Source organism: Acinonyx jubatus, chromosome A2, assembly GCF_027475565.1.
Source record: "Acinonyx jubatus isolate Ajub_Pintada_27869175 chromosome A2, VMU_Ajub_asm_v1.0, whole genome shotgun sequence".
Taxonomy (NCBI): domain Eukaryota; kingdom Metazoa; phylum Chordata; class Mammalia; order Carnivora; family Felidae; genus Acinonyx; species Acinonyx jubatus.
The window spans coordinates 21,050,677-21,072,766 of record NC_069383.1 but is presented as its reverse complement, the minus strand read 5'-3'; the positions used below and the strand labels follow the sequence as shown (position 1 = coordinate 21,072,766).

Here is a 22,090-nt window from a genome sequence, read left to right as displayed (position 1 = left end):
CCATTTTTAATTATTCATGTCTATACTTTATTGTGAAGCTTTTATCTCGGCTTGCATTTCAGGATTTGGGCATTTGCAACATCCTGGCGCTGACTCGACCCTCTCTGTTCATTTATTTCACAAACATTTTTAGAGTGACCACCATATGCTGTCCCAGAAGCTGGGGCCAGGGGGAGAACATGTGGGCTTTTCCTCAAGAAGGCTGTCGCTCGGTACCAGAAAAACTACCATCCGCCAAAAACTTGCGAGATGTCAGGGCTTGCTCTGAGAGCTTTGTAATCCTTGCCTCACTTGATCTTCTGGGAGGAAGCTGTTATTTTTTTCTCGTCCTTACAGATGAGACCAGGATGTGGAGCCGGTTAGGAATTCACGCAGGGTAACATGGCTGGACACGGGTGGGCAGTGTCTCACCATTACTCTAGGTAGAGATGGTGTGCAAGCTGCAAAAGGGGGGATTAGGAAGGGGATTGACGTCACAGCAGTGTGGACGGGTGTGCTCACCCAGTTCTGAGTTCGTGGCATATTAGCCTGTGTCACCCGCAGAGGCAAACTACAGAAGAAGAAAGAATGAGAATCAGTGTAGAGTTAGGGGCAATGGAGGCTGGCACTCAAGGTCGGGGCCGGGGGTAGGGGGGGTTCTGGTCCTTTTAGTGCAGGCAACAGGATGTGCTCCAGGTGAATGGGGTGGAGGCATCCCTGGTGACTGGCTAGCTTCCCCTCCATGATCCCCCTGCTTCCTGTCCCCCCAGGTCCTGCCCTTGCCCATTAGAGTTAGGCAGGCTTAGGAAATGGCTGGGGACTTGGGAGATGGGGAAGCAGTGGTCCAGGTGTGTGCTCCAATGTGGAGCAAGGGCAAGAATGGCCCTCTTCGGTTGGGGGCACGAGTTGCTCCCCTGCCTGCATTTTAGAGGGGCCACCAGGCCTTAGTACCAGGCAGCGGCAGGTGCTGCTGAGGAAAGCCAGCACCTGTGTGTGGATGGGCCTTTCTAGGCATTGTGAGACATTGTTCTTTGTGGCCTCCTAAGGGTGGCTTGCCATCTTGAGTGGGACTTGTGTTGAGAACATGGTCTGTGCCTCATAGTGAGGACAAGTTCCCTGCTTTCCTGGAAGTGGACCATTGTTGAAAATCCAAGTACAGTAAAACCTTGGTTTCTGAGCATAATTCATTCCGGAAACATGCTTGTGATCCAAAGCACTTGTATTTCAAAGCGAATTTCCAGAACCATTGGCTCAGTTGTGATCATGTGGCGTTTGACGTCATGTACTACTCCTATGGCAAGACTTCACTTGTTCATCAAGTTAAAATTGATCAGAAAGGCTTGCTCTGTTGCGGGACACTCGCAGAACAAGTTACTTGCGGTGCAAGGTTTTACTGTGTATAGAAAACTATACGTTATGCTTTAAAACGACCTTGGTTGGATTCATCCGTAGATGGCAAATACAGCTTCGTAGGGCAGTGTGGGGTGTGAGTGCTGTGACCTCTACCTGAGGCTGAAAACCCTTCACCACTGCAGGCGGCTGGGTGAGCACCAGGCAGTTTCTGGCACAGAGCTGGCCGAAGGCTGTCCTTCCGGATCGTCTTAATCCTCCTCATTTCTCTCTCCCGATAGCCTCCCTCCCCTCCACTGCCTTTTCTGCTGTTCTCTATAGATTTGCTCTTTCATTTTCTCAGTCTTCCCCTTCTTCTCCCGCCTGCCCAAAAATCCAGCTCAGGAAAATTAGGAATTTCCACACAGTAAGTCACATTGAGTATAAATAGCTAACAATGTCTTAAAAAAAAAAAAAACAGACTTAGGTCAAAAGAATAATTCTCTATAGGTGGATGGTGAGATTTCATATACCAGCTATTAACTAAGGGGCTACCTACTGGTCAGGTTAAATTTCTGGTACCCTGTGGCAGTCAGGATCGTCTGTCATGCTGTGGTAACAAATATCCTTCCCACCTCAATGACTTAAAACAGCAAAGGTGTATTTTCCACTCGTGCTACATGGCCAGCACAGTCATCGAGTATCTCGGCTCTATGTTGTCACTGTCCTCACGGTCCAGGCTGATGGAGCACCGCAGGTAGCATATCACGAGTGCTCATGTGCCATGGCCCAGAGCAAGTGACTTGGCCAGCCTGCCGTGAAGGGGGTGGGAAGCCGTCATGCTCACTCAGGGAGGGAAGGTGGCTATTGCTGAACAGTGACACAGTCCTATCACCTATGCACGGCCCAACCTCGTACACCTGCCTCACCTTTAGCACATACTCCCTGTAGCCCTGCAGGCTTGGGGGCAGCGTTCAGGGTATGAGTTTTGTTATAAGGAAAGCAGGACAGGTTTGGAGAAAGTGATTGGTGTGCAAGTGACCTGCCCCTGCCTCCACTTATTCTGCTCGGGCCAACAGCAGCCCTACGAATCCCGGGAGAGTGCTTGACCACAGCGCCTGGCTCTCTACACCTGCAAAAGATAAGCCGCTGGCTGCAAGGCAAGGAATTCGTTTCCTAGAGAGAAAATATTCGTGGGAGAGGATGTGGCCTGATGTGGAAAGTAATAGCGGCATAGTAGTTGGGTGCGGAGACAACCAAGTGACCAGCTTTGTGGCCGACTGCTTTCTGCCAGTCCCACTGCCCGCGTTCCTCCCACAACCCATTCGTGATTTACTGAACACTTGCTCTGTGCCGGATGCTTGCTAAGCTTGGGTAACATACATTCGGCTGATACAGTCTCTGCCTTCAACAGTCTTACAGTCTAACATTCAAAGTACATACATGTCCTTTTTCATAAGATGTTAGATACTTACTTTTTGGCAATGAATCAATAAGGCACTGTTACAGAATGAATTGTGTCCCCCCTCCCCCCAATTCAGCCCTAATCCTCAATGTGACTGAATTTTGGGGTAGGGCCTCTAGGGAGGTAATTAAGGTTAAGGGACACCACAGAGTGGGGCCCTAACCTGATGAAAAGAGACAGTCGAGACCTCTCTCCATGCACACATGACAAAAGGCTATGTGAGGACACAGAGGGTAGTTCTGTGCAAGCCTGAGAGAGAGGTCTCACTAGAAACCAATCCCGGCACGTTAATCTTGGACTTCCAGCCTTCGGAACTGTGAGAAAATAAATGCCTGTGGTTTAAGCCCCCCAGTCTGGTATTCTGTTACAGCAGCCTGAGCCGAGGAATACGGCATCTATTCTCAATTTGTTATTGAGGCCCCAGGCTGGATCCACTCCTTTGTTTGTACAGTATCATTTTTATGACTAATAACAATACCGCATGCACGCACGTGTGACCCTTCGTGGCGCTCAGGGTCTTTTTTCACTTTTGTTATCTAAATCGGCCTTCCCCCCCGCCCCATCTCCTGGGTTTCATAGAACAGCTAGAAGTGTCTTCAGGTCATGGATGAGACCAAATCACGGAGAAGCGGTCTGCTCAAGGTCATGGTGGTTGCTTGTGATAAAGTATGAGGTCATACAGGTAAAGGAGTCTGCGGACGTGGCAGGAACTTGATCGTGTGTGGGATCTGATTGGAACTTTCACACTAAACCATTGTCCCTGCCACAGCCTGCCTCATGATGTAGGAAAAGGGAGAAATACACTTTCCTCGTCAGTTGGAACTACTGAAAGAGACAAAAACCACCACTCCGATCTCAATCCGTGCAGTCTGGGCTGGTCTTGGGGTCACTAATTCCCGCTCTCCCTCCTAGCTGTCATCTGTTCCCTCATGGTCCCCAGGTTGAAGGTGCCCGTCATTGGTCGCCGGCTATAGGAGGTGTCTCCCAGAGGTGTTAGTGTTTTGGTCTCACTGTGGAGCTGTGCTGGCCCCTTAGCAGCTCCCTCTTAACCTCAGGAGGGTGTCTCTTCTGGAAGGTGGGAGAGTTCTGTGAGGCAAGCCAGGACTTGCGGACTTGGCACCAAGTCAGAGGTCCCCTGTTGGTGAACTTCCTGCCCTCACACTCCGGGGGCTCTGCTTTGAAGGCTGGAGGAGCCGAGGGGCTGCAGGGGTGGGGGCGCAGGGGCAGCAGGGAGACGGGGGAGGGCAGGATTTGCTGTTGAGTGCTTAGGGTCTGTCTTACTTCTCCCCCCTCTCCTCCTCACTTACTCTCCCCCCTTGCATGTTTCCTTTCCTTCCTCATCCTCTTCCTGTTCTCTTCTCTGGTTTTCACCTTAAATGGTAAGAATGGTGGAGACGTGGAGCTCAACCTTCTCTGTCTGCTGACCTGGGTAAGGCTCAGAGAGGCAAAAGCATCTGCCCGAGGGCGGCCAGTTGAACATACAGCAGAGGACACAGAGTCCCCGGGCCCAGACTGGGGCCCACACCGCCCCGTCTGCTTGTGCTTCCCTTTCTCCGTCGCGCTGCCGCCTGGACGCCAGCCTGGACCACAGAGGGACGTGGGTGGGGGGCAGACGGCCGCCTCTTCCCTGCTCCCTGCCCCCACTGCCACGCCTCCCATTCTCTTTCTCCCCCTGTCCTACTTCTACACTAGGGGCACAACTGGGGTCGGGATTTCTACCCTCTATCAGAACGCTCGGGGACAGAGAGACTGATACAATCACGTATGCTGTACGTGTAGTTGGCTTAAGAAGACTTAAAGCAGGGATGCCAACTCGTGTTCTCTCAGGCACCAACTCTATCTAGCGGGTCAGTCGTGCGTGCCTGGAGGGCTGTGTTGGGAAGGATTCAGAGGCTGATCCGGCTTCGTGTGGAAGTGATGTGTGCAGACAGCACTGGCCGGAAGTATGCTTGCTCTCCCTTGCTGGGAGGACTATCACCTCCAGAGACAGCTGCTTTGTAACCGAAGCCAGAGCCTTAAGTGGAAGAATTGACCTCTGGTGGTTGAGTTTAGACATCATGGAGCTGGAGAGGGACGCTTCCATATCTGTGCACCATGGAGGCCTATTTATGGCCAGCTTTCCCCTCTCCCCCTTCCTGCCAGACACATGAAGAAAGACCCAAATCCCAAACTGCATTTTTATTATTTTTTAATAAACTTTATTCTATATTACAAATAGGTTTTTTTTTTTTGTTCTGAACTGCAAAATAGGAATGCCTTATATTTACATACACAGGTATACAATTAATTATAACAAAGGTACAGAAGCTTGCCTTTACCAAGTTACAACTGGGCTCCAATTTAAATAGCGTAGGTTTCCTTTTTAAAAACTTTACTTTTTAAATCTTTTTTTTTTTTAAATCTTGCTAGGATACTCTTTTTTTTTTTTTTTTTAAATCAAAACCAGAAGACCCTCTTCCTCTAAAAGATTTCATCCACCTATCTTTGAGGCTCATTGTAACACTGTTGTCTAAAGATATGTTTTGCTTTGTTCTAACAAAGGGTCAGTGTTCAAGGTGGGAGCTTTATGGAAACAGAGGTGGGGCGGGGCTGGAAGGGGGTGACTGGAGCAGGAATGACCCGCCCTACCTCCTTCAGCAGCCTCTCTCTGAGACTCAAAGGCCTCTGCCTGTTCCTCAAACCACCCATTCATTCTTTCCTGTTCTCCTCTTCCCTCTAGTATTTGACTTGATTCTGGGTTGTGTGACCAGGCCAGACTCCGCTTCCCCTGCACCTCGGCTCATGGAGCCGTTCTCTGTTGGTGGTACCCTGGAGTTGCTGGTTACAATGGTGACTTGGCAGGACCCTGCTGGCAGAGATAGGCTGGTCCTTACCAGCTAAGGTGGGGAGGAGGCCAGCTGCACCCAACCCTTCCTGTCTATCTCAGGGCCTGGGGCTCTTGTTCTCGGTCAACGTAGCCATCACACGACTAAGCAAGGACCTCAGGCCTCAAGCACACCAGACCCAGGCAAGGAGTGATGGAGGGGAGGGTCATCTACTCTAGAACACAAAGTCATTGGTTTCCAAATGGAAACAAGATTCTTTGAGGTAAACTAGCTTTTCTTTTTAAAGAACGGAAGGTTGAACGAGCCAACAGCTGGGGAGAACATCAGGGAAGGGAGAAGGAAGGAGAACACACGAGACACGTATCCCATCTTGGTCGTGGGCCTGACTTGCATCCAGCAGTCCTGTTTGGTACACGGTCTCACTTTATTTAAGCGTCCTTTGTGTTGCTCTTTAGCCATATCCTCTGTTTTGAATTCCACTCTTGGAAGGGAGCCCTTCCAAAATGTGCTTGAGTCATAAGATCAAAGATACTAACAAAAGATGTTCTAATTCCAGATTAAAAAAAAAATGGTGGAAGATGAGCTTCATAGACCGTGCCTATTTGCCATGGGCATTTGCATTCTCAGGGGAGGGGACTTCATCCCTCCATGACCGATCCTTAACAGGGTGTCCCTACGGTTTGAGGGAAGCTGATGGTAACTGCACGGGACTCAGCCACACCAGGGGCAGCCCAGAGACCCAAGACTGGACAAAGCGAAAGGGGGTGAGGAGAAGGGAAGGTGGGGTGCCCCCAGCTGAGGGCACAGAGCCCCCCACCCACCTCACTATCTCTGCCAATACAGACAGACACCTCCTTTCATTTATTAGGGCTTTTGTTTCATTTAGCTTTGCTTTGGGGGTTGTCACCAGTCTACTCAAGGAATTTGAGACTCTAATGAATATGATTACTTCTACAACCAAAAAAATCGTATTTTATAAAGTTGGATACTCCCCCCTACTCAACACAAACCCCACAATTTTTATCGGGGAGCAAAGATTTGTAGTTAAAAAAAAAGGTCGCTTTTGAAAGTCTGAAATTTTTACTACAGAGACTCCTTTCTGAATGGGAGGAATGTTCTTTATAAGTTTTCCAGCGGAGGGCCCCCTACTCTCAGAGGCTCATGGTGTCCCAGCCTCTGGAGCTGCCTCTCCAATGTCACCTGTGGCCGTACCTCAGCTTCCTGCTCCGTAAAGGCTCTCCGTTTGCCACACCTGTAGGGGTGAGGTGGCAGGAGGCAGGTGGAGGAGGGGTAGCATTGCAGGCCCCAGCTATCAGAGGTGCAGGGGAAGCATCAAGAGTATCAGCTTCCCCAGGACTGGCGTGTCCACATCTGGGAACTATTTGGATCCATTTTCTAACAAGGGGGAGCCCCTCCCACCCCCAGCCCTGTGGCTCTCTTCATCCCTGCAAGTCACAGGTGAAGAGTCTTGTTTCTTCCTTCCAGCCATTTGGACTTTTCACCCACACCTGGGCTCCCTCCTTAATCTCAAACATATACAGACAAAAAATTACCAACCTCAAACCCCAAACAGCCCACATACAGAATAAAGAGACAAGGAGGGGCTGAGGGGTCAAGGGCCCTCTGTCACCTGTCCTGGGAGCTGACTGGAGGCATGGGGGGCTGATGGGAGGGCCTTGATGTGAACTAGGAGCAAGGAGAAAGGCCACGAAGGAGCCAGGATCCGCCCAGGGTAGGGTCTTCTCTTGGGGACTCTGGTGCCTGGGGGTTAGTCCTTCCCAGGAATGCCTTTCGGAGGCCTTTCAGACTCTCTCTGGGAATGCCTGCTGGGACATCCCTGAAGGGGTGTCTCTGGGCCTCCCTGCCTCTTCCCCTTCTTCCTTGCTCTGTGAGAGGTGGGAAAGTTTGTTCTTGATGAATAAGCTTAACCTTCGCTAGGTTAAGTATTTGACTTTACATCCTATGAAGCCAAAGGCAGTGTCCCCTTATTCCTAAGAACGGAGACAGATGGAAAATAGGGTTTTGCCTATTAGGTCAAAGCGAGCCCCATCTTAACAGGTTGTTAAGGGCTCTGGAAACATCAGCAGGACTTGCGTCTTGGACTGGAGGGTGCTTGGGAAATCATTGCTTGCGGCTCCTCTGCTGGGGGTCCCCAGGGCCAGACCCTCAACTACTCATGGAGGCATTGTCAAAAGGGTGTGAGGGGCCTAGGGCCTCCCCAGGGTGGTGCGGGGGAAGGGGTGCTGGGCTGTGAGGTCGGAGGCTCCGGGTAAGAGTGGATGCATGGCCTTGGGGCAGAGACTGCAGGTGAGGGGGATGAGGGGACACACTCCCCTCTGCAGGGGAGGGACACCCTCAGAAGCCAGACATGCAAGAGGGACATGAGCACAAGGACCTCGGGCAGGGGGAAGTGGGGTGCTGGGACAGTACCTCGACATTAGCCCAGGGCTGGCAGGGGGCGGGGTGAGACGGGGGCCCGAGCGGACCAGGTCAGCGACCTTACCTGTCGGCGACTCCTGCTTCTGCCTGGCACAGTCCTGGACAGTCTGCTTCACTTTGGGATTACTGAAAATGACTTCTCTCTCGACCGTAGCCCTGCTCAAGCATCTGGGGCCTGACCCGCCAGCCCACCGGCTCCCGAGAGGGAGGGTCTAGGGCGCCCTGGGGGTGTGAGCCTACTTTGGCCTGTGAACACTCAGGTTGTCCTCGGTCCCCAAATTCAGACCACATTGAAAGAAGGCAAGAAAAAAATATTTTCCTGAGGAATTAACTGACACCATAGCCAACTTCACTTAGTGGTACCGCCTGCAGTTACCGAGAGATGTGGGGGTCTCTCCTTCCGTGGAAGGACAAAGGATGGCAAAGCCCACACGTGGGGAGACTCATGCCCCACGAGGGGAGTGACCTGCCTGCAGCTGTCTTTCTCAGCTTCTATCCATCCATCCTTTTCAGTTCGGGACCCCACCAAGCTCCCCACCTCCTACCACTACCAGCCTTCAGCCCATCTCCCTTCTACATTCAAAATCCCCACCTAACCCATGTCAGTTATTCTGACTGTGGGATCTCCCAGCACCATCTCAGGGGTGGAGGGTGCAGAAGGTGGTTGAAGGGAGAGGTGAGAGGAGATGGGCCTTGTCTCCCTTCCTCTCTGCCTGGGACTCAAGGAGTTAGATAAAGATTCCACCTTAAACAGAGTTATGACCCTGGAAATTCACTGTCACGGGGGGAGGCCTCGAGGGGGCTCCCTTCCACCGGACCAGTCTGCCCAGCTCCCTTCTCTGCGGTGTGCTGGCCCACATGTCCCCCCGGGCAGCTCTCGGGGTCTCTGGCCTGCCCGGAGGAGATCGGGGATCCCAAGGGGAGTTCTGGAAAGAACGTGGGGGAGGCAAGGACAGCTTTTTGACAATGCTGCCTCGTCTGTACTTTGAAACGTATCACACATGCACCATGAATCCAAACGGAAGAAATGGAAAACAAACAGCGAAAGGAAAGAGAATTTTTGTGGGCAAGACAGGTTGCAGCTCTGGGTGAGTCTATCCTCTCTCTCCAGCCCGAGCAGGCTGCAGAGGCTTCGGCAAACAAAACACCAGCAGCGACCCACACCTGCCCCCCCGCCAACAATTAGGGTAAAATCTGTCCTCAAACCCTCTTCTGGGAGAAAGGAGGAGAGCCAGGAGACTGTCTGTCCTCTCCTCTTTCTTCCTGACATTGAGGTTTCTCTGAGGGTTTTGAAGTTTCTCTTGTGACAAAACATGGCGGGGGTCAGGGGGGGAAGTTCTGTACCGACAAAGGAACGATAACAACAATAATAATAATCCGGTAAAAAATAAAAGCTTCAGCAGAACCATGATAACAGTCTTCTTGTCTGCCTGTTCATTTTTTTCTAACTGTGCAAAACTTAAAAAATAAATCAAACACACTCATACATGCGCTCACACATACACTCGCTTGCATTCAGCAAATCTGTTAAATAGGTTTGTGTCTCTCACCTCCCCAACCCCTCATGTGTGCAAATACATCTCAGTGGCCGTGGAGCCTCCTCCGCCTGCCTCCCACGTGCTTGCTTTCCGGCCAGGGCCCGTGGCTTCTTGGGAGGAAATAAAATGGTCAAGGGTAGAAATCCCACGCTCCTCACCTGGCACTTTATCTGCCAAACCTTTGGTTATTTTTCCCCCTTGGCGTGTGTCTCATCCCCATCCTCCCCTTCCTGTTGTTAGGCTACTTGTGTTTTGTCCCCATTTGTCCTCCTTGACACCACATAATGCCCTGCTGTGGGTCACCTCCACCCAGCCTCTAGTCAAGTCCAGGCCGCTTTCAGCCAGTGACCACCCTGGTTTCCTACAGACAGGTGGCTCTCCTTCCATCCACCCGTGCTCAGCATGGAAAGCTAGCGTTGAAATGTCCTGAAGCTGCGATGAATGAGCAAGGGTGGAGAAGGGAAACACTTCACAGTCCCCTACATAGGACAAGGAATCCTTCTGAGCTCTCTGCCTACTTCTGGGGCAGACACACCCACGCGTGCACACACACACACACACACACACACTCACACATGCACACATATTCAGACCCAAAGGGGCTAGCGTTCTTAAAAGTACAGGGTGCTCCATAGACTTTGCTGGAAATGGAGCGGTTCCTTCCTCTTTCCAATGGGGGCTCATTTTGAGTGGATTGCAGGGAATAACGTCTGATGCTCGGGGAGTGAAGGCAAGACTGGAACCCTCACCCATAACCGCACCTTAGATGATGCTTCTCGTCTCTCAGAGTGGTGTACAACTAGCCACCAAGGCTGCCAGGAGAGAATCTTGTTTATGGTGGGAAACTGGGTCAGATGGCATCTAAGGTCCCTTCAGGATTAAGGTTTCCATGACCCCTCTGTTAGACCGTTTCTTACCACAGCCCCTGCTCACCCATGTCTCAGCACACATTTGCCTGACAAGCTGAAATGATCCATCCAGAGATGGAGGGACAGATGGAGAAACAGACGCCAGGACTGAGGTCCATTGTATATCTCTTCTGTCGCTGCTGGCCACGTCCTTCAGCTAGAGTTCTCGGTCTGTCCCGGACATGGCAAGCTGGGGGCTGAGTTTGGCTGGCATTTTGGTTTCTCTCCATGAGGCTGTGCTTGAGTGTGATTCTTTCCATAATGACTGGGGAGGAGGTGAGGAAGGGCAGTGACTGAGGAGACAGAGGATGTTGAAGGAGTCATTGCCAAGGAGGTCTGGACAGTGGAATGACAAAGTCATCTGCATAGCAATGGCACCAGGCTCTGCAGGGGGGCGGGGGCTCGGCTCTCTGCCCCAGCATTCTCTAGAGTTCTCAGGAAGGGTGGTGAGGATGGAGCCATAAAGGCGGCTGGAGGTAGAATCTCCTGGATGTACTCTGCATTTTACATTGACCCTTGATGAGCGCCAACCAAGGAGGATGCAGGTGCTTTCTCTGGACAGCATCGAAGATCTGGCAATCGATTAGACCCATGACCACGGGCGTGCTTCACTTGCACTTGGCGGGGGGGGGTGAATGAAAAACAACAAATTCTGCTTCCAGGTGGATGCAACTCTCTTTCCCTTTCTCCCCCTCCATGTTGTTTCTGCCCCTTTGAGCCAGACCAGAAGGTCTGGAGGCTCTCCATCGTGGAAGGGAACTGCTGTTTCTCCTGTCTGGCTTTCCACAGACAGGGGAGGAGATGGGACAGGCAGGTCCCTAGGAGCACTGGGAAGGGCTCCAAGAAGACCGGAAGGGGACAAGGAAGCCTCGGGACACCAACACAAGTGAGAGGCAGCTTGAAAAGCACCTCCCAGCTCCTCACCCCTGCCCCCACTCTGGCCATGCAGGAGCTGTGGCCTTTCTCACAGTTACAACAGAGCCACACACAGAGGACCCCCTGGAGGTGGAAATGTGAGAAGGGAGAGAGCCAGGTGATGTCTTCCCAGTGAAGATAATACTGAGCTCACTGCCTCTTCCCTAGACCAAGGTCCGGCCCAGCGTGCGAGGGGGGGAGCAGCAGCACAGGAACGTCCTCTCTCCGCGGCTCCTCGGCCATCTTTCAGGCCCCGCTGCTGACGCCTGGGCTCACCCGGTAAAGAGAGCCCCTCTGGTATCTTCTGGCTGGGCCCCTCGCCTGAGCCTGGCCACCCTGGACTAACTGAGGGGTGGCGGTGTGGTTCGGTCGTGTTGGCAGAGCAACTGAGAGAGAAGGGATGCAGGGAGAAGGGAGAGACGCAAAGAGGCGGAGAGAGAGACAGCGCTGCTCAGGGGATGCTGCTGACGCCAGTCGGAACTTGCACTTGGTAAAGATGATAATCTAGACTGAGGCACGGCTTGGTGTGTCCCTCCCCCCAGGGGCCCTGGAAGGACGGTTCTCAGCTGTCTAAGCTCATGAGGGTTATGACTTGTTCTAGTTTGTAGGCCAGTTTCTGCTTCCCACACTGGTCGTCATGGTCCAGAGGTCCGAGGATCTGTTGAAGGGGCAAGAACAGGGGGGTTACGAGTCTGTGCGTTCACGTTCGCGTTCTTAGGGCGGGTGCGGTCAGGCTTGGGAAGCCATGTGTATGTGCAGATGCACACGGAACGTTGCTGGGTCAGCAGGCAGCCTGGCTAACGCGGGCGCGGGGTGCAGTGTGTGGGTAGCCCTGTGTCAGTGAGCTCAGGGTGTCAGCACCTACATCAGCATGTCTGAATAAATGTGTGCACTTCACTGTCCACGGAAGACAGCTGGCAGTGGGCCGAAGACACCTGTGCAAAGATGCGCCGGTGACCTGCAGGTTAACAAGTGACCCCTGTAAAGTCCGGTGCCCTGTGTCTCTGGGGAATGGGACCTCACAGATATTAAGAAATCCCACCCTTCATCCAAAAAAAGGAATATCTTATCAGCATCACGAAGCCCCACGTCCCACATTTAGAAAGTCGTCTGGCTTTACTGTGCATTATCAAACAAATATCCTTCAAAGAGCCCTAACTCAAGCTTTCCTGGTCATCAGCACCTCATGACAAAGTCTGCCAAAGCCTTTTCTGAGATCAGATGGTTGGTGAGGACAGTGATGGTGAGCAACTGTGGAACACGATGGAAAATGTGTTAGAATATGACTCAGACTCAGGAGATACGGGATCGAATAACCAGTTTCTAGCGAGGTGATCTGGGGCAAAACATGTCACCTCTCTGAACCCTCACTGCCTCATCTGTAAAATGGGGGAACTATTGGTCCCCGCGTGGGCTGCTCCAGTGCAGAGGACAGAGTCACAGAACACACGCGTGTGCCCTTCCCACAAAGTCTGCTCCACAAGGGGTGCGTGAGACAAACAGGCATGCTTGTGCCGGTGCTGGGGCTGAGGGGCAGGGAGGCGGAGGAGGGTGAAGGCTCGAAGGGAGGCTCCTAGAGCCTTGGATTTCTTGGCCCACTTAATGCAGTTTTAATGGGGGAGACCAAGATGGAATTGCCAACTTCTTAGCTGGCCAAGAACTGCCAGTTACTGGCACCAGCATTTCACAAGGATGGGACATTTTCATACCACGAGCAGATGAGTGTCCTTGTAGACTAAAGGGCAGTCCTTCCAAGATGAGGCCGTTACACTCCCACCCTAACACACTCCGCATCGTCCTTACTTCTCTCACGTGGCCACGGACAGGTGAAAACTTTGCCCCAGACCAGCAATGGCCTGAAGTCTCGGTCCTTCCCCTTAGGGACTCACGGCTGGCTTTCCCTGCACTTGGCGTTCACAGCACTATGCTGCCCGTGGCCTGCTGGGGCTCCCTCCTTAGCCTGGGGTTCCTAGACCCTCTCTCAGTGACGAGATAGAGAGGAGGCAGAGAAGGGGGGCACTGGCTTTAGCTCCTGCTACTACCTTCTGCTCAAGGAGAAGGTGGTTATGCTGCTGCTCAGACAGAGGGAGCCTGGATTCTGAACCCACTTGGGCCAAGCCTGCATGACTAAGAAATCTGGAAGCACCTCTGTACTGGCCAGGAAGAAGGCCGTGTCTGCAGTGGCAATGACCCCAGGTGAGGTTTTCCACCTGGGGAACACAGCAAGTAAAATAGATGCCATTCCACTCTGCTCTGTATCTGTTCTGTTCTGATCCTGTCCCGTCCTGTCCTGTCCTATCCCGTCCTGTCCTGTCCTATCCCCCCATACCATACCATACCATTCAGCCTGCCACGAGAGTGGGAAACTGCTTGTTTAAAGAGGATTAGATCAGAGAGCGAAAAGGGAAAAATAAAAGGAGGGACAAGCAGGGAAGACATAAGAATTTTAAAAAGAAAAGGAAAGAAACAGACACTTTAAGTATCTGAGAACAGAACTGATGCGGAATTTACAGAATGGGGCATTCCTACGATCCCCATCTGTGGCACAGAGCCCCCAAATCCAGGGCGACAGACAGCTTCCCCAGCAGACACAGAGCGTGGTCTGGGGTTCCCGTGCTCTTGTGCATAGAGATTGCCACAGGCGGGGATTTTTCCATAGCTTCCCTGTCCTTCCCAGCAGGCGCCGGGCAGGGTGGGCTCACCTCCTCGCTGTACTTGCCCACGTAGGAGAAGATCTCCGAGAGTGCGCTCATGGCGTTGAACTCATTCATGTGCATCCGGGACTGCTCGGCCAGGTATGCGTTCATGTCCTGGTCGCTGATGGCCGGCATCTTCCCGATGTCCGAGTAATACCTACCAGGGAAGGGAGTGCAGAAGAAAGGAGCTGGAGCCGTGCATGCAAGAGTCGAGGACAGATGGATCCTCCCAGCACTGGGGCCAGTGGATGCCTGTGCGTGATCCCCTGGGGACCTGGTGGGCTCTCTCCCGCGTGTGCTTCAGGGGCTGGCCCCGGAGAGCCCCTCTACAGCTCTGGATGCAGGGGGCGCAGAGGGAAGGGATGTGGCCCAGACCTGGGCAGAGGGTGAACTGGGGTGGAAGCAGGACTACGGAGGAGCCGTCTCCTGCATGGGCCTTGCTCCTGGCCACCAAAGTGTGGTCCAGTGTGTCTCTGGTGTCCTTCTGACACCTCCTCCCACAGACGCAAGGGCTGCCCCCTCCCCCCCAGTGCCCAAAGGCTCTTCGAAGCAGTTGCTCTGCCTCGGTGCCCTCCCCTCTCTGGGGGGTTACCCGGGAGAAGGGCGGGGCCGGGGGCTGCTTGGGGAGAGAGGCTGGCAGAAGGCAATCAGTCACTGTCACTTGCAGCTGTGTGCTGCTGTCAACGGGCTAATTAGATGCCAGCATTTACATTTTTAATTTCTGCAATTTGACATTTTATGCGGCAAACCCCAACCTCTCCGCCAGAGGGGAGTGGTGCGGCTTCCTAATGAGGAAGAGAAGGGCCCCGGTGCCCCCCAGGGACAGCTATACCCCCCTCCCCAGCTGCCTGCTCACTGTGGGCCACATAAAAGGGGTCAGGGACCTACAAAAGCAGGGAGCCATCAGGGCAGCGGGGGAGCACCCAGCAGCTCGGCCTGCAGCTGAATGCTTACGGCTTCGGAGCCGGTGAAAGCAAGCCTGAGCATCTAGAACAGAGGAGGGTGATGGGACCACCGGTGGCGGGGGGGGGGGGGGGGGGGGGGTTGCAGGGACCAGGCTGAGGCACGTGGGGCACTGGCGAGCTGTGTAGGTGCAGGTACCAATGACAGGCCCTCGGCAGTCCCAGAACTGGGCTTGACCAGGCAAGTGTAGTGGCATCTTCGGGGGCTCTGGTACAGTCTCACCCTGGCCCGAATCCCTCAGTGCACCGAGACCATGAATCCATAGATCCTCTGCCATGCCCACACCTCCACCTCCCCCAGTCCAGGCCGAGGAGTTCGGGGACAGCCCAGCACACGTGGCACTCTTGTGTTCCTCGAGCCATCACGCTCAGAGGCTCGCAGTGGGATGACAGTTCAATCTGCTGCCAGAGCATTCCTGGGCCAGTGAGGGCGGTGATGGCCACCCTGCCCCAAGCCACGGCCTTGCTGTGACCGCAGACCCGTCGTTCATTCTGGAAACCTTCCGAGGGAGGCAGAGGGAGGGAGATGAAAGCAGAGCGTGCTGGCAAGGGAAGGAGCCGGTTGGAGGGGGCCTCCTCTGACCTCAGAAAGCCAGCCACACACAGACACACTCGCCAACTGCTTTGGTGAGCTGATTGCATTTTGGCGGGAGCTCTGGGCCTGGGGACAAGAGTGTAATGGAATGACCTTTCTCAGAGGAGCCTGCGGCCTCAGAGGAGGCCGGCCTGCCCCCTGCCTCACCTGGACTTCATCCTTCACAACCTTCGTCTAGTGAGGGTGCCCCCCCTCCTACCGCTTCTCACATTCAGTGCCCTCCGCACCCTGTCCTGGTGCAATTTGGTTCCTTCACTCCATCCCAGATGAGCCCACTCTCTTCCAGACCTGCGGTCCACCCCCTAAACATCCTCAGATTCCTTAGGGTTCTGGGTGATTTAATGACATTCCAGGTATAAACGTTCCAGCGAGAGACTCGATTCATTGGCACTATTTCTGGAAGGCAGTAAATGCCAATGCTCCATTTTATGGTGGAGACCTAGGGGTTTCAGTGACGGTTCCCACCCCCGCCCCTCCTAAGGAGCTATGCACCATTGTCTCTTCACACTTGCCGAGGTACATGTGTTTGTGGGGTCAAGGGCTAGGTCATCAGGTCATTTTGGGGAAAACCATGAACAGAGGACCTCCCTGGCTTCTCCACGGCCAGCAACCAGGCACATCTCTGCTAACATGCCTGGGTCCAGAGCTTCCTCCCGACAGTTATACTCTGTCACCAGTAGATGGTCAGAGAGACTGACCGGGATGAAAAACCCAGGTCCTCACTGACAGGACATGACTGTCTTCAGAAGCAAAGACTCCTGCCATTTCTGATACTTGCCTGTGAAACTTCTCACAGGTAGATGGATGGTCTGTCCTGCACCCTGCACCCTGAGATGCCTCCTGTGGGTCCAAGTTAGGGACCACTGTGTCCACCGCAAACAGCAGACGCCCAACACTCTGTCCCTTTAACATGGCTTGCCTTGGTATGTGCCAGAAGCCCAGTCCATTTCTCCAAAGAGAATATTTACAAATGTGTCTGTGTGTGAGAAAGAGAGGGAGGGAGGGGTTGGGAGCGGAGTGGGGCGAGGGCAGGGGCTCCAACCTTCTCACCTGAAGAAATGGGTGGTGAGCCACCCGGATGGCTTTGCGTTATTCTAACAGTGAGGTCCTTTCTGCACAGAGTGGTCCAGTCTCTCCTCTGTTGCCTACATGCGGAGGGCACTGGATTGGACCAGTGCACATCTGAGGCCACACACTAGCCCCTGAATGGACCAACCACATGTCTTCATCTTCAGCAAGTACTGAACAGCTGAGCTGAGTGGCCCCGGACAGCTCAATTTCCCAGATGACTGTGGCATTTGTGGTCCAGCTAACACTCTGCCTGGGTCTTGACCCCAGCCTTGCCTGGTGCTAGCCGGGACCATCCACCCAACAAGGCATGTGACCCTGCCTTGACCTCTCTTCGCTTCCATCCAGGGCTGTGCCCCACCTCTCTCCCTGGCCTTGCCAGCACCCCTTGAGCCCAGTAATGACCTTGCCCTGGATTCCCCGGCTGTGTGGGCAATTGCTTCCTTCTTAGCTCCCGCTGGGCTGGCCTTTGCGCCGGGCTCCACCACTGAGAAGGCTTATTGATTGTGAAGAATGTAATTACGCCCCATATTCATGAGCTTCAAACAAGTATTCTTATCAGCAGGTTGTGCAGTGAGGAAGGGAGAGGTCAGCCTGGGCTCCTGTACTTGAACTTCCTCCCATGGGATTTCTGCCTGCAGGTGAGCCCCTTCAAAAGGGACTGATGCTTGGAAAGTCCCCCAAGACCACCCCCCACTCCCAGCTGGCCAAGGTCCGGCCTGCTGATGAGGTCTGGGTCCCACCACCGGCCCTACTCAGCTTTCTTTGCTGAGTTTGTTCACATCGGATGGGATGCCAGTACCCTTATGGGTCGTTGGGGAGCTGTTAGAAAGGACAGGGCCCTGGAGTGCTGAATGTCTCGCTGTCGGCCCGTCTGTAGCGGTCTGTCTGTGGGTTTCTAGGGGATGGGCCCAGTGAGTGATGGTGGGTGTCTCATGTCTGCCTTTGGATGGCTCCAGTGATCAAGAAGGTGGTCTCTAATGCCCTGAACTCTTAGAAGAGCAAAGTTTTGTCATCCTTCCAAACACCTCAAGGATGAAGGTGTAGATATGAGAAACATCTAGAGCCTGAAGTCCCCGCACAGAAATCTTCATCTCTGAGAACCTCTCACGGACCTCTCCAGGCCCAGCAGAATCAGGCTCTCACTCCCCCAGCCGCATGATCACAGCTCCACGGGGTTTGCCGAGGGCCTGTCTGTGTGTCCTCCTTGACCACGAGAGCCACAAGGGAAGGATCAAGTGTAATATATCCCGAGTGCCCCATACGCTTCTGATGGAGACCGTAAATGTTTGACCCATGGACTGATGAATAAGTTAATGAAATGTCTATACTTCACCTCTGGTATTGCTCCCAGGGTGAACTGTCACCGTTTTATGTTTTGAATGGATGGCTTCCTAAGAGGCATTTTTAAATATTCAAAATTCTTAACCTTTTTCACACTGTGACACATGTGACAGATGGCCCTGAAATGTGTGGCACACCCCAGTCCGGTTCTGAGCGGGTCGGCTGCGATTCTGCTCCGCTCAGCCCTACCTGCAAAGCCTTGAGGGCAGGTGAGAAAGGCTAACGCGGCCACAGGAATAACCTTGAGCCTCCTCCAATTTAAGCGGAGAGGAAATCACCCCCCCCCCGACATGCAAATTTTACTGCTATTGCTAATGAAATAGGAAACATAACTGGTCACGACACACTGTTCGCAGGGACTCTTTAAGAGGAGTGTAGCGGTTTAAGATGGCTACTGGGGGCCATCTAAAGAGTGTAGCTCTTTAAGGAGTGTAGCATCTTTAAGATAGCTACCGGGGGCCTTTGCCCTTTCTCTGGATGTGGCCATAAGCAAAAGCCCGCATACTTGGACGGAGGCGGCAAAGACTGGGAGTGTGCAGTGGGAGCTGCCAGCCAATATCATTGTGGGTAAGCGCCGGCCATGAGAGTCTGGGTTCTACCGTCGTTCCTCTGAACTGCATGTGCCGGTGCCTGTGGTGGGCCAATGTGGGAGACCAGGCTTGCTGCGCACCCCGAGCCAGTTCTGTGCTGCTCGACTTCACCTTCCGGCAGGCAGACAACCTCGGAGGCCAGGCTCCTCGCGAGTGACAGTGGAGTTCATCCATCCATCACCAAGTGAAGAAGCACTCTAGACTTGATCTCCAGACCTGCTCACGCTGTGTCTCCCGATCCCTCCGTCCCTGTACTTCATCCCAGAATGAGAGGAGAAAGGGGTTGGGTGGGATCTCAAGCTAGTGAGAGATGACTCTCCCTAGAGTACCACCGGTTGCTAAGAAACTAGCGGGATAAGGAATGGAAACCATCAAGCCACTCCTAAAAATAACCAAATGGACTGGGGTTACTCATGACCTGTAGCAGCTGCGTGGCACAAATTTCATTTAGCACCAGGCGGAAGGAAGACCATTAGCCCCGCGCACACGTTATTCTCACCTCTGACTAGCTAGCCGTGTCCTGGGGAGGGTCCTCTCTGCAGGTGTTTCATAAACGCCTCCAGCCCTCCACACCCCTGCTTCCTCACTCCCCGCCTGAGGTCCTAGCACCGTGACCCGTGCTGAGATAACCAGAGCCCCGCTGTTGCCTTTCTCCCATCTTTGCTGAAGGGCCGGTGACCACAGAGGAGGGCTTGTTCCCGGCAGCTCTGTCGTCAGAAGAATGGGCCACCATCTATGTGGAGGGAGCTGAGAGCCTCTCCCAGTGACTCAGACATCAAGAGATACAAGGACACAAGAGCTCTCTCTCTTTGACGGCCAAGACTGATGCCCAGCCCATGCATCAGCAGGAAGGGGTAGGGAGGATATCAAAGAACAGAGGGGAGAGGAAAAACAAAACTCAATGCTTTCTAGCAGAACTATGTTGCTGAGGTGGCCAAGACTCCACTCTCTCTTAGTCCCTCTTTACAAGGGAAGGCAATTTTCTTTTTTCTTTTTTTAATTTTTTTTTTCAACGTTTATTTATTTTTGGGACAGAGAGAGACAGAGCATGAATGGGGGAGGGGCAGAGAGAGAGGGAGACACAGAATCGGAAACAGGCTCCAGGCTCTGAGCCATCAGCCCAGAGCCTGACGCGGGGCTTGAACTCACGGACCGCGAGATGGTGACCTGGCTGAAGTCGGACGCTTAACCGACTGCGCCACCCAGGCGCCCCTAGGGAAGGCAATTTTCAAGTATGAAGATGGAGACTGTCTCTTTCCCATGGGTGAAATGATACTGTTCATTTTGTCTTCAGTTACTAAGTCAAGAACAATTTCTGGCATCTTTTACTCTTAATAAAGGTACCAAATCTGAGCTTCATGGTAACAAGAGAAAGGGACTCTAAAATCAGGACTGCCCTGTGCAGTTGTGCAGGCTGTTCACTGCACAAAGGAGCTTGGGCTGACAACCAGTCCATCATTCAACAAACCATGCACCCTGGCTTGGAGTTACATCCTCCAGTAGGAAAGGGCACCTTGTTGAATTCACAAAGAGGCACCACAGAGGTTGGCAGAGGCCCCGACTAGAAGCATCACTGATGGTACAAAAGTAGGAGTTAGTTGAGTTTGGGGATCACCTCTCATCTTGGCCTTTCTGAATGTATATTTCTTCGCTTTCATGGGCAGAAAATGAGGTTCTAATCCTATCCTCTTGGACACAGGACTACGGTGATGAATAAATAAATAAGGCTTTGGCTGGTTGCCTAGCTCAGGTGTTTGCTACCTGGAGCCGATTGGCCCAGACACACCATTAACGTTCTTTACCATGAGTTAGCTTTGCATGAAGACGGGCTCCCCAGCTTACAACTGGCCCTCCAGTCACAGGACAATGTGTGAGACCATGATTAAGGTCATGGCTACAATGGCTGAGAAAGCACTGCAGGGCACAGGGCATCAAGAGCTCATCTTGTGAAGGTCAAGGGTCTGGGGCAGTCAGAAGTGTCAGAATGAGAACGACATCCCCACAGAATGTGGAGAGAGGCTTACTGGATAGACAGCGACAGATGGGTAGAGGACTCCAGACTTCCTGTGCCAAGATGTTATTTGGTTCCTTGAGCGTTTGTTTGTTTGTTTGTTTGTTCTGTTTTGTTTTGGTGGGGGTTAGAGCAGGAACTGGATTTCCTTCCTGGGCCTGAAGGCGTTTCGGCCATTAAGATCTGGGACCCTCCATGCAGGGAAGCCGAGCACAGAGGCTATGTCCAGCCAGGTTCCCTGGGGTCTTGTTTCAGTTGACAATACCACTGGGGACGTGGGGGTGTGGGTATTGCCAATTGCAGGATCGGGCTCTGTGAATGACCCGTCTGTAAGCACCAGCCCATTTTGGAGGGGAGGGGACCCCAAATCAAGGGCAGTTGCCTGCTCAGCAAGGGGTCCTACCTTGGCTCCCGGGCCCAGCACTCACCTCTCCACCCAGTTCTTGTAGCTGGGGATGTCCTTGGCATAGAGCAGCTTGTTGGAAGGGGAGTCCTTGCCCAGTCGGTGCTCTGATGTGGAGCAGGAGTCCATGAAGGTCTGGGCCACCACGGAGAGGCAGGCGTCCGTGATGCTGTTCTTATGGATGTCGAACACAAACTGAGGGTTCTTGATCATGTTGACCCAAAACCGCAGGGGTAGGCTGTGTGGAGGGAAGAGGCAGATGGTCAGGAAGAGAGGGCAGGGGGTGTGGCGTGGCCTGGAGAGTTCTCTGGGGAAAGAGAAAAGGCTGAGAACCGATTGTTCTTAAAAGCAAAGCCTATGCCACTAACATACCTGGCAGGAAACGGAGGATCAGCAAGGCTGACTACTCCACCCACGGCTAAAATGTTGATGGGCACTGGGGAGGGCTTGATGCCCAGCCTGAAGACTGCAGGACTACAACCTTCCCTGGCAGCACAAGGCTTGGGCTCAGAGGCGGCCAGTGTGGGTGCTATAAAGTGGAGTTTCTGACTCTATTCCACTGTCCACCCCCTATGCCGGATATAATGCACACCCAATCGGCAAACCTTAAAGAATAGCCTGGAATACAGGCTTTGTATCTTATTCTCTGCCATCCACGGTATGACCCGGAAGAGAGCACATCCTTCCTCCCTGCCTGACAGTACAGTTTGACCCTACGCGGTAAAGGCACTGGGGCTGAGCAGTTGAAGAGTAGCTAACTAATTTCTCCTCCCTGAGCCGGCATGCTTAGAAACCCACATTCACAGCCCTCCATCTGTCCCCTTGTGTTTCCCTCCCTCTTTCTTGCACTGAGCACCTACTGCATACCAGGCACTACGCTAACAACTGGGGATACATCCTCTGCCCTCAAGAAGCCAGCTTTCTGGTGGGTTCGTGGGGGAGTCAGGCCTGCCACCAAGCATGTGCTCTGAGAGCTATCAGTGCTGGAACCCAAGGACAGGAAGGGTCTGATGTGGGACACAG

The 22,090-nt window shown here is 53.2% G+C and overlaps 1 protein-coding gene across 4 annotated transcripts in view; it reads right to left on the bottom strand.

The window, feature by feature from the left end:
• Positions 1–4,944: 4,944 nt before the first annotated feature.
• The window catches only part of PLXNA4 (plexin A4), a 592,266-nt gene continuing 575,120 nt past the window's right edge, over positions 4,945–22,090 (bottom strand). For all 4 annotated transcript variants that reach the window (XM_053218068.1, XM_053218067.1, XM_053218069.1 and 1 more), the window contains 3 exons: positions 21,093–21,305; positions 14,101–14,251; positions 4,945–12,056 (listed from right to left, as the gene is read on the bottom strand). In XM_053218068.1, the coding sequence (XP_053074043.1) occupies positions 11,961–12,056; positions 14,101–14,251; positions 21,093–21,305 (460 nt within the window). In that variant the 3' untranslated portion in view covers positions 4,945–11,960. The remainder of the gene's footprint in view (positions 12,057–14,100; positions 14,252–21,092; positions 21,306–22,090) is intronic.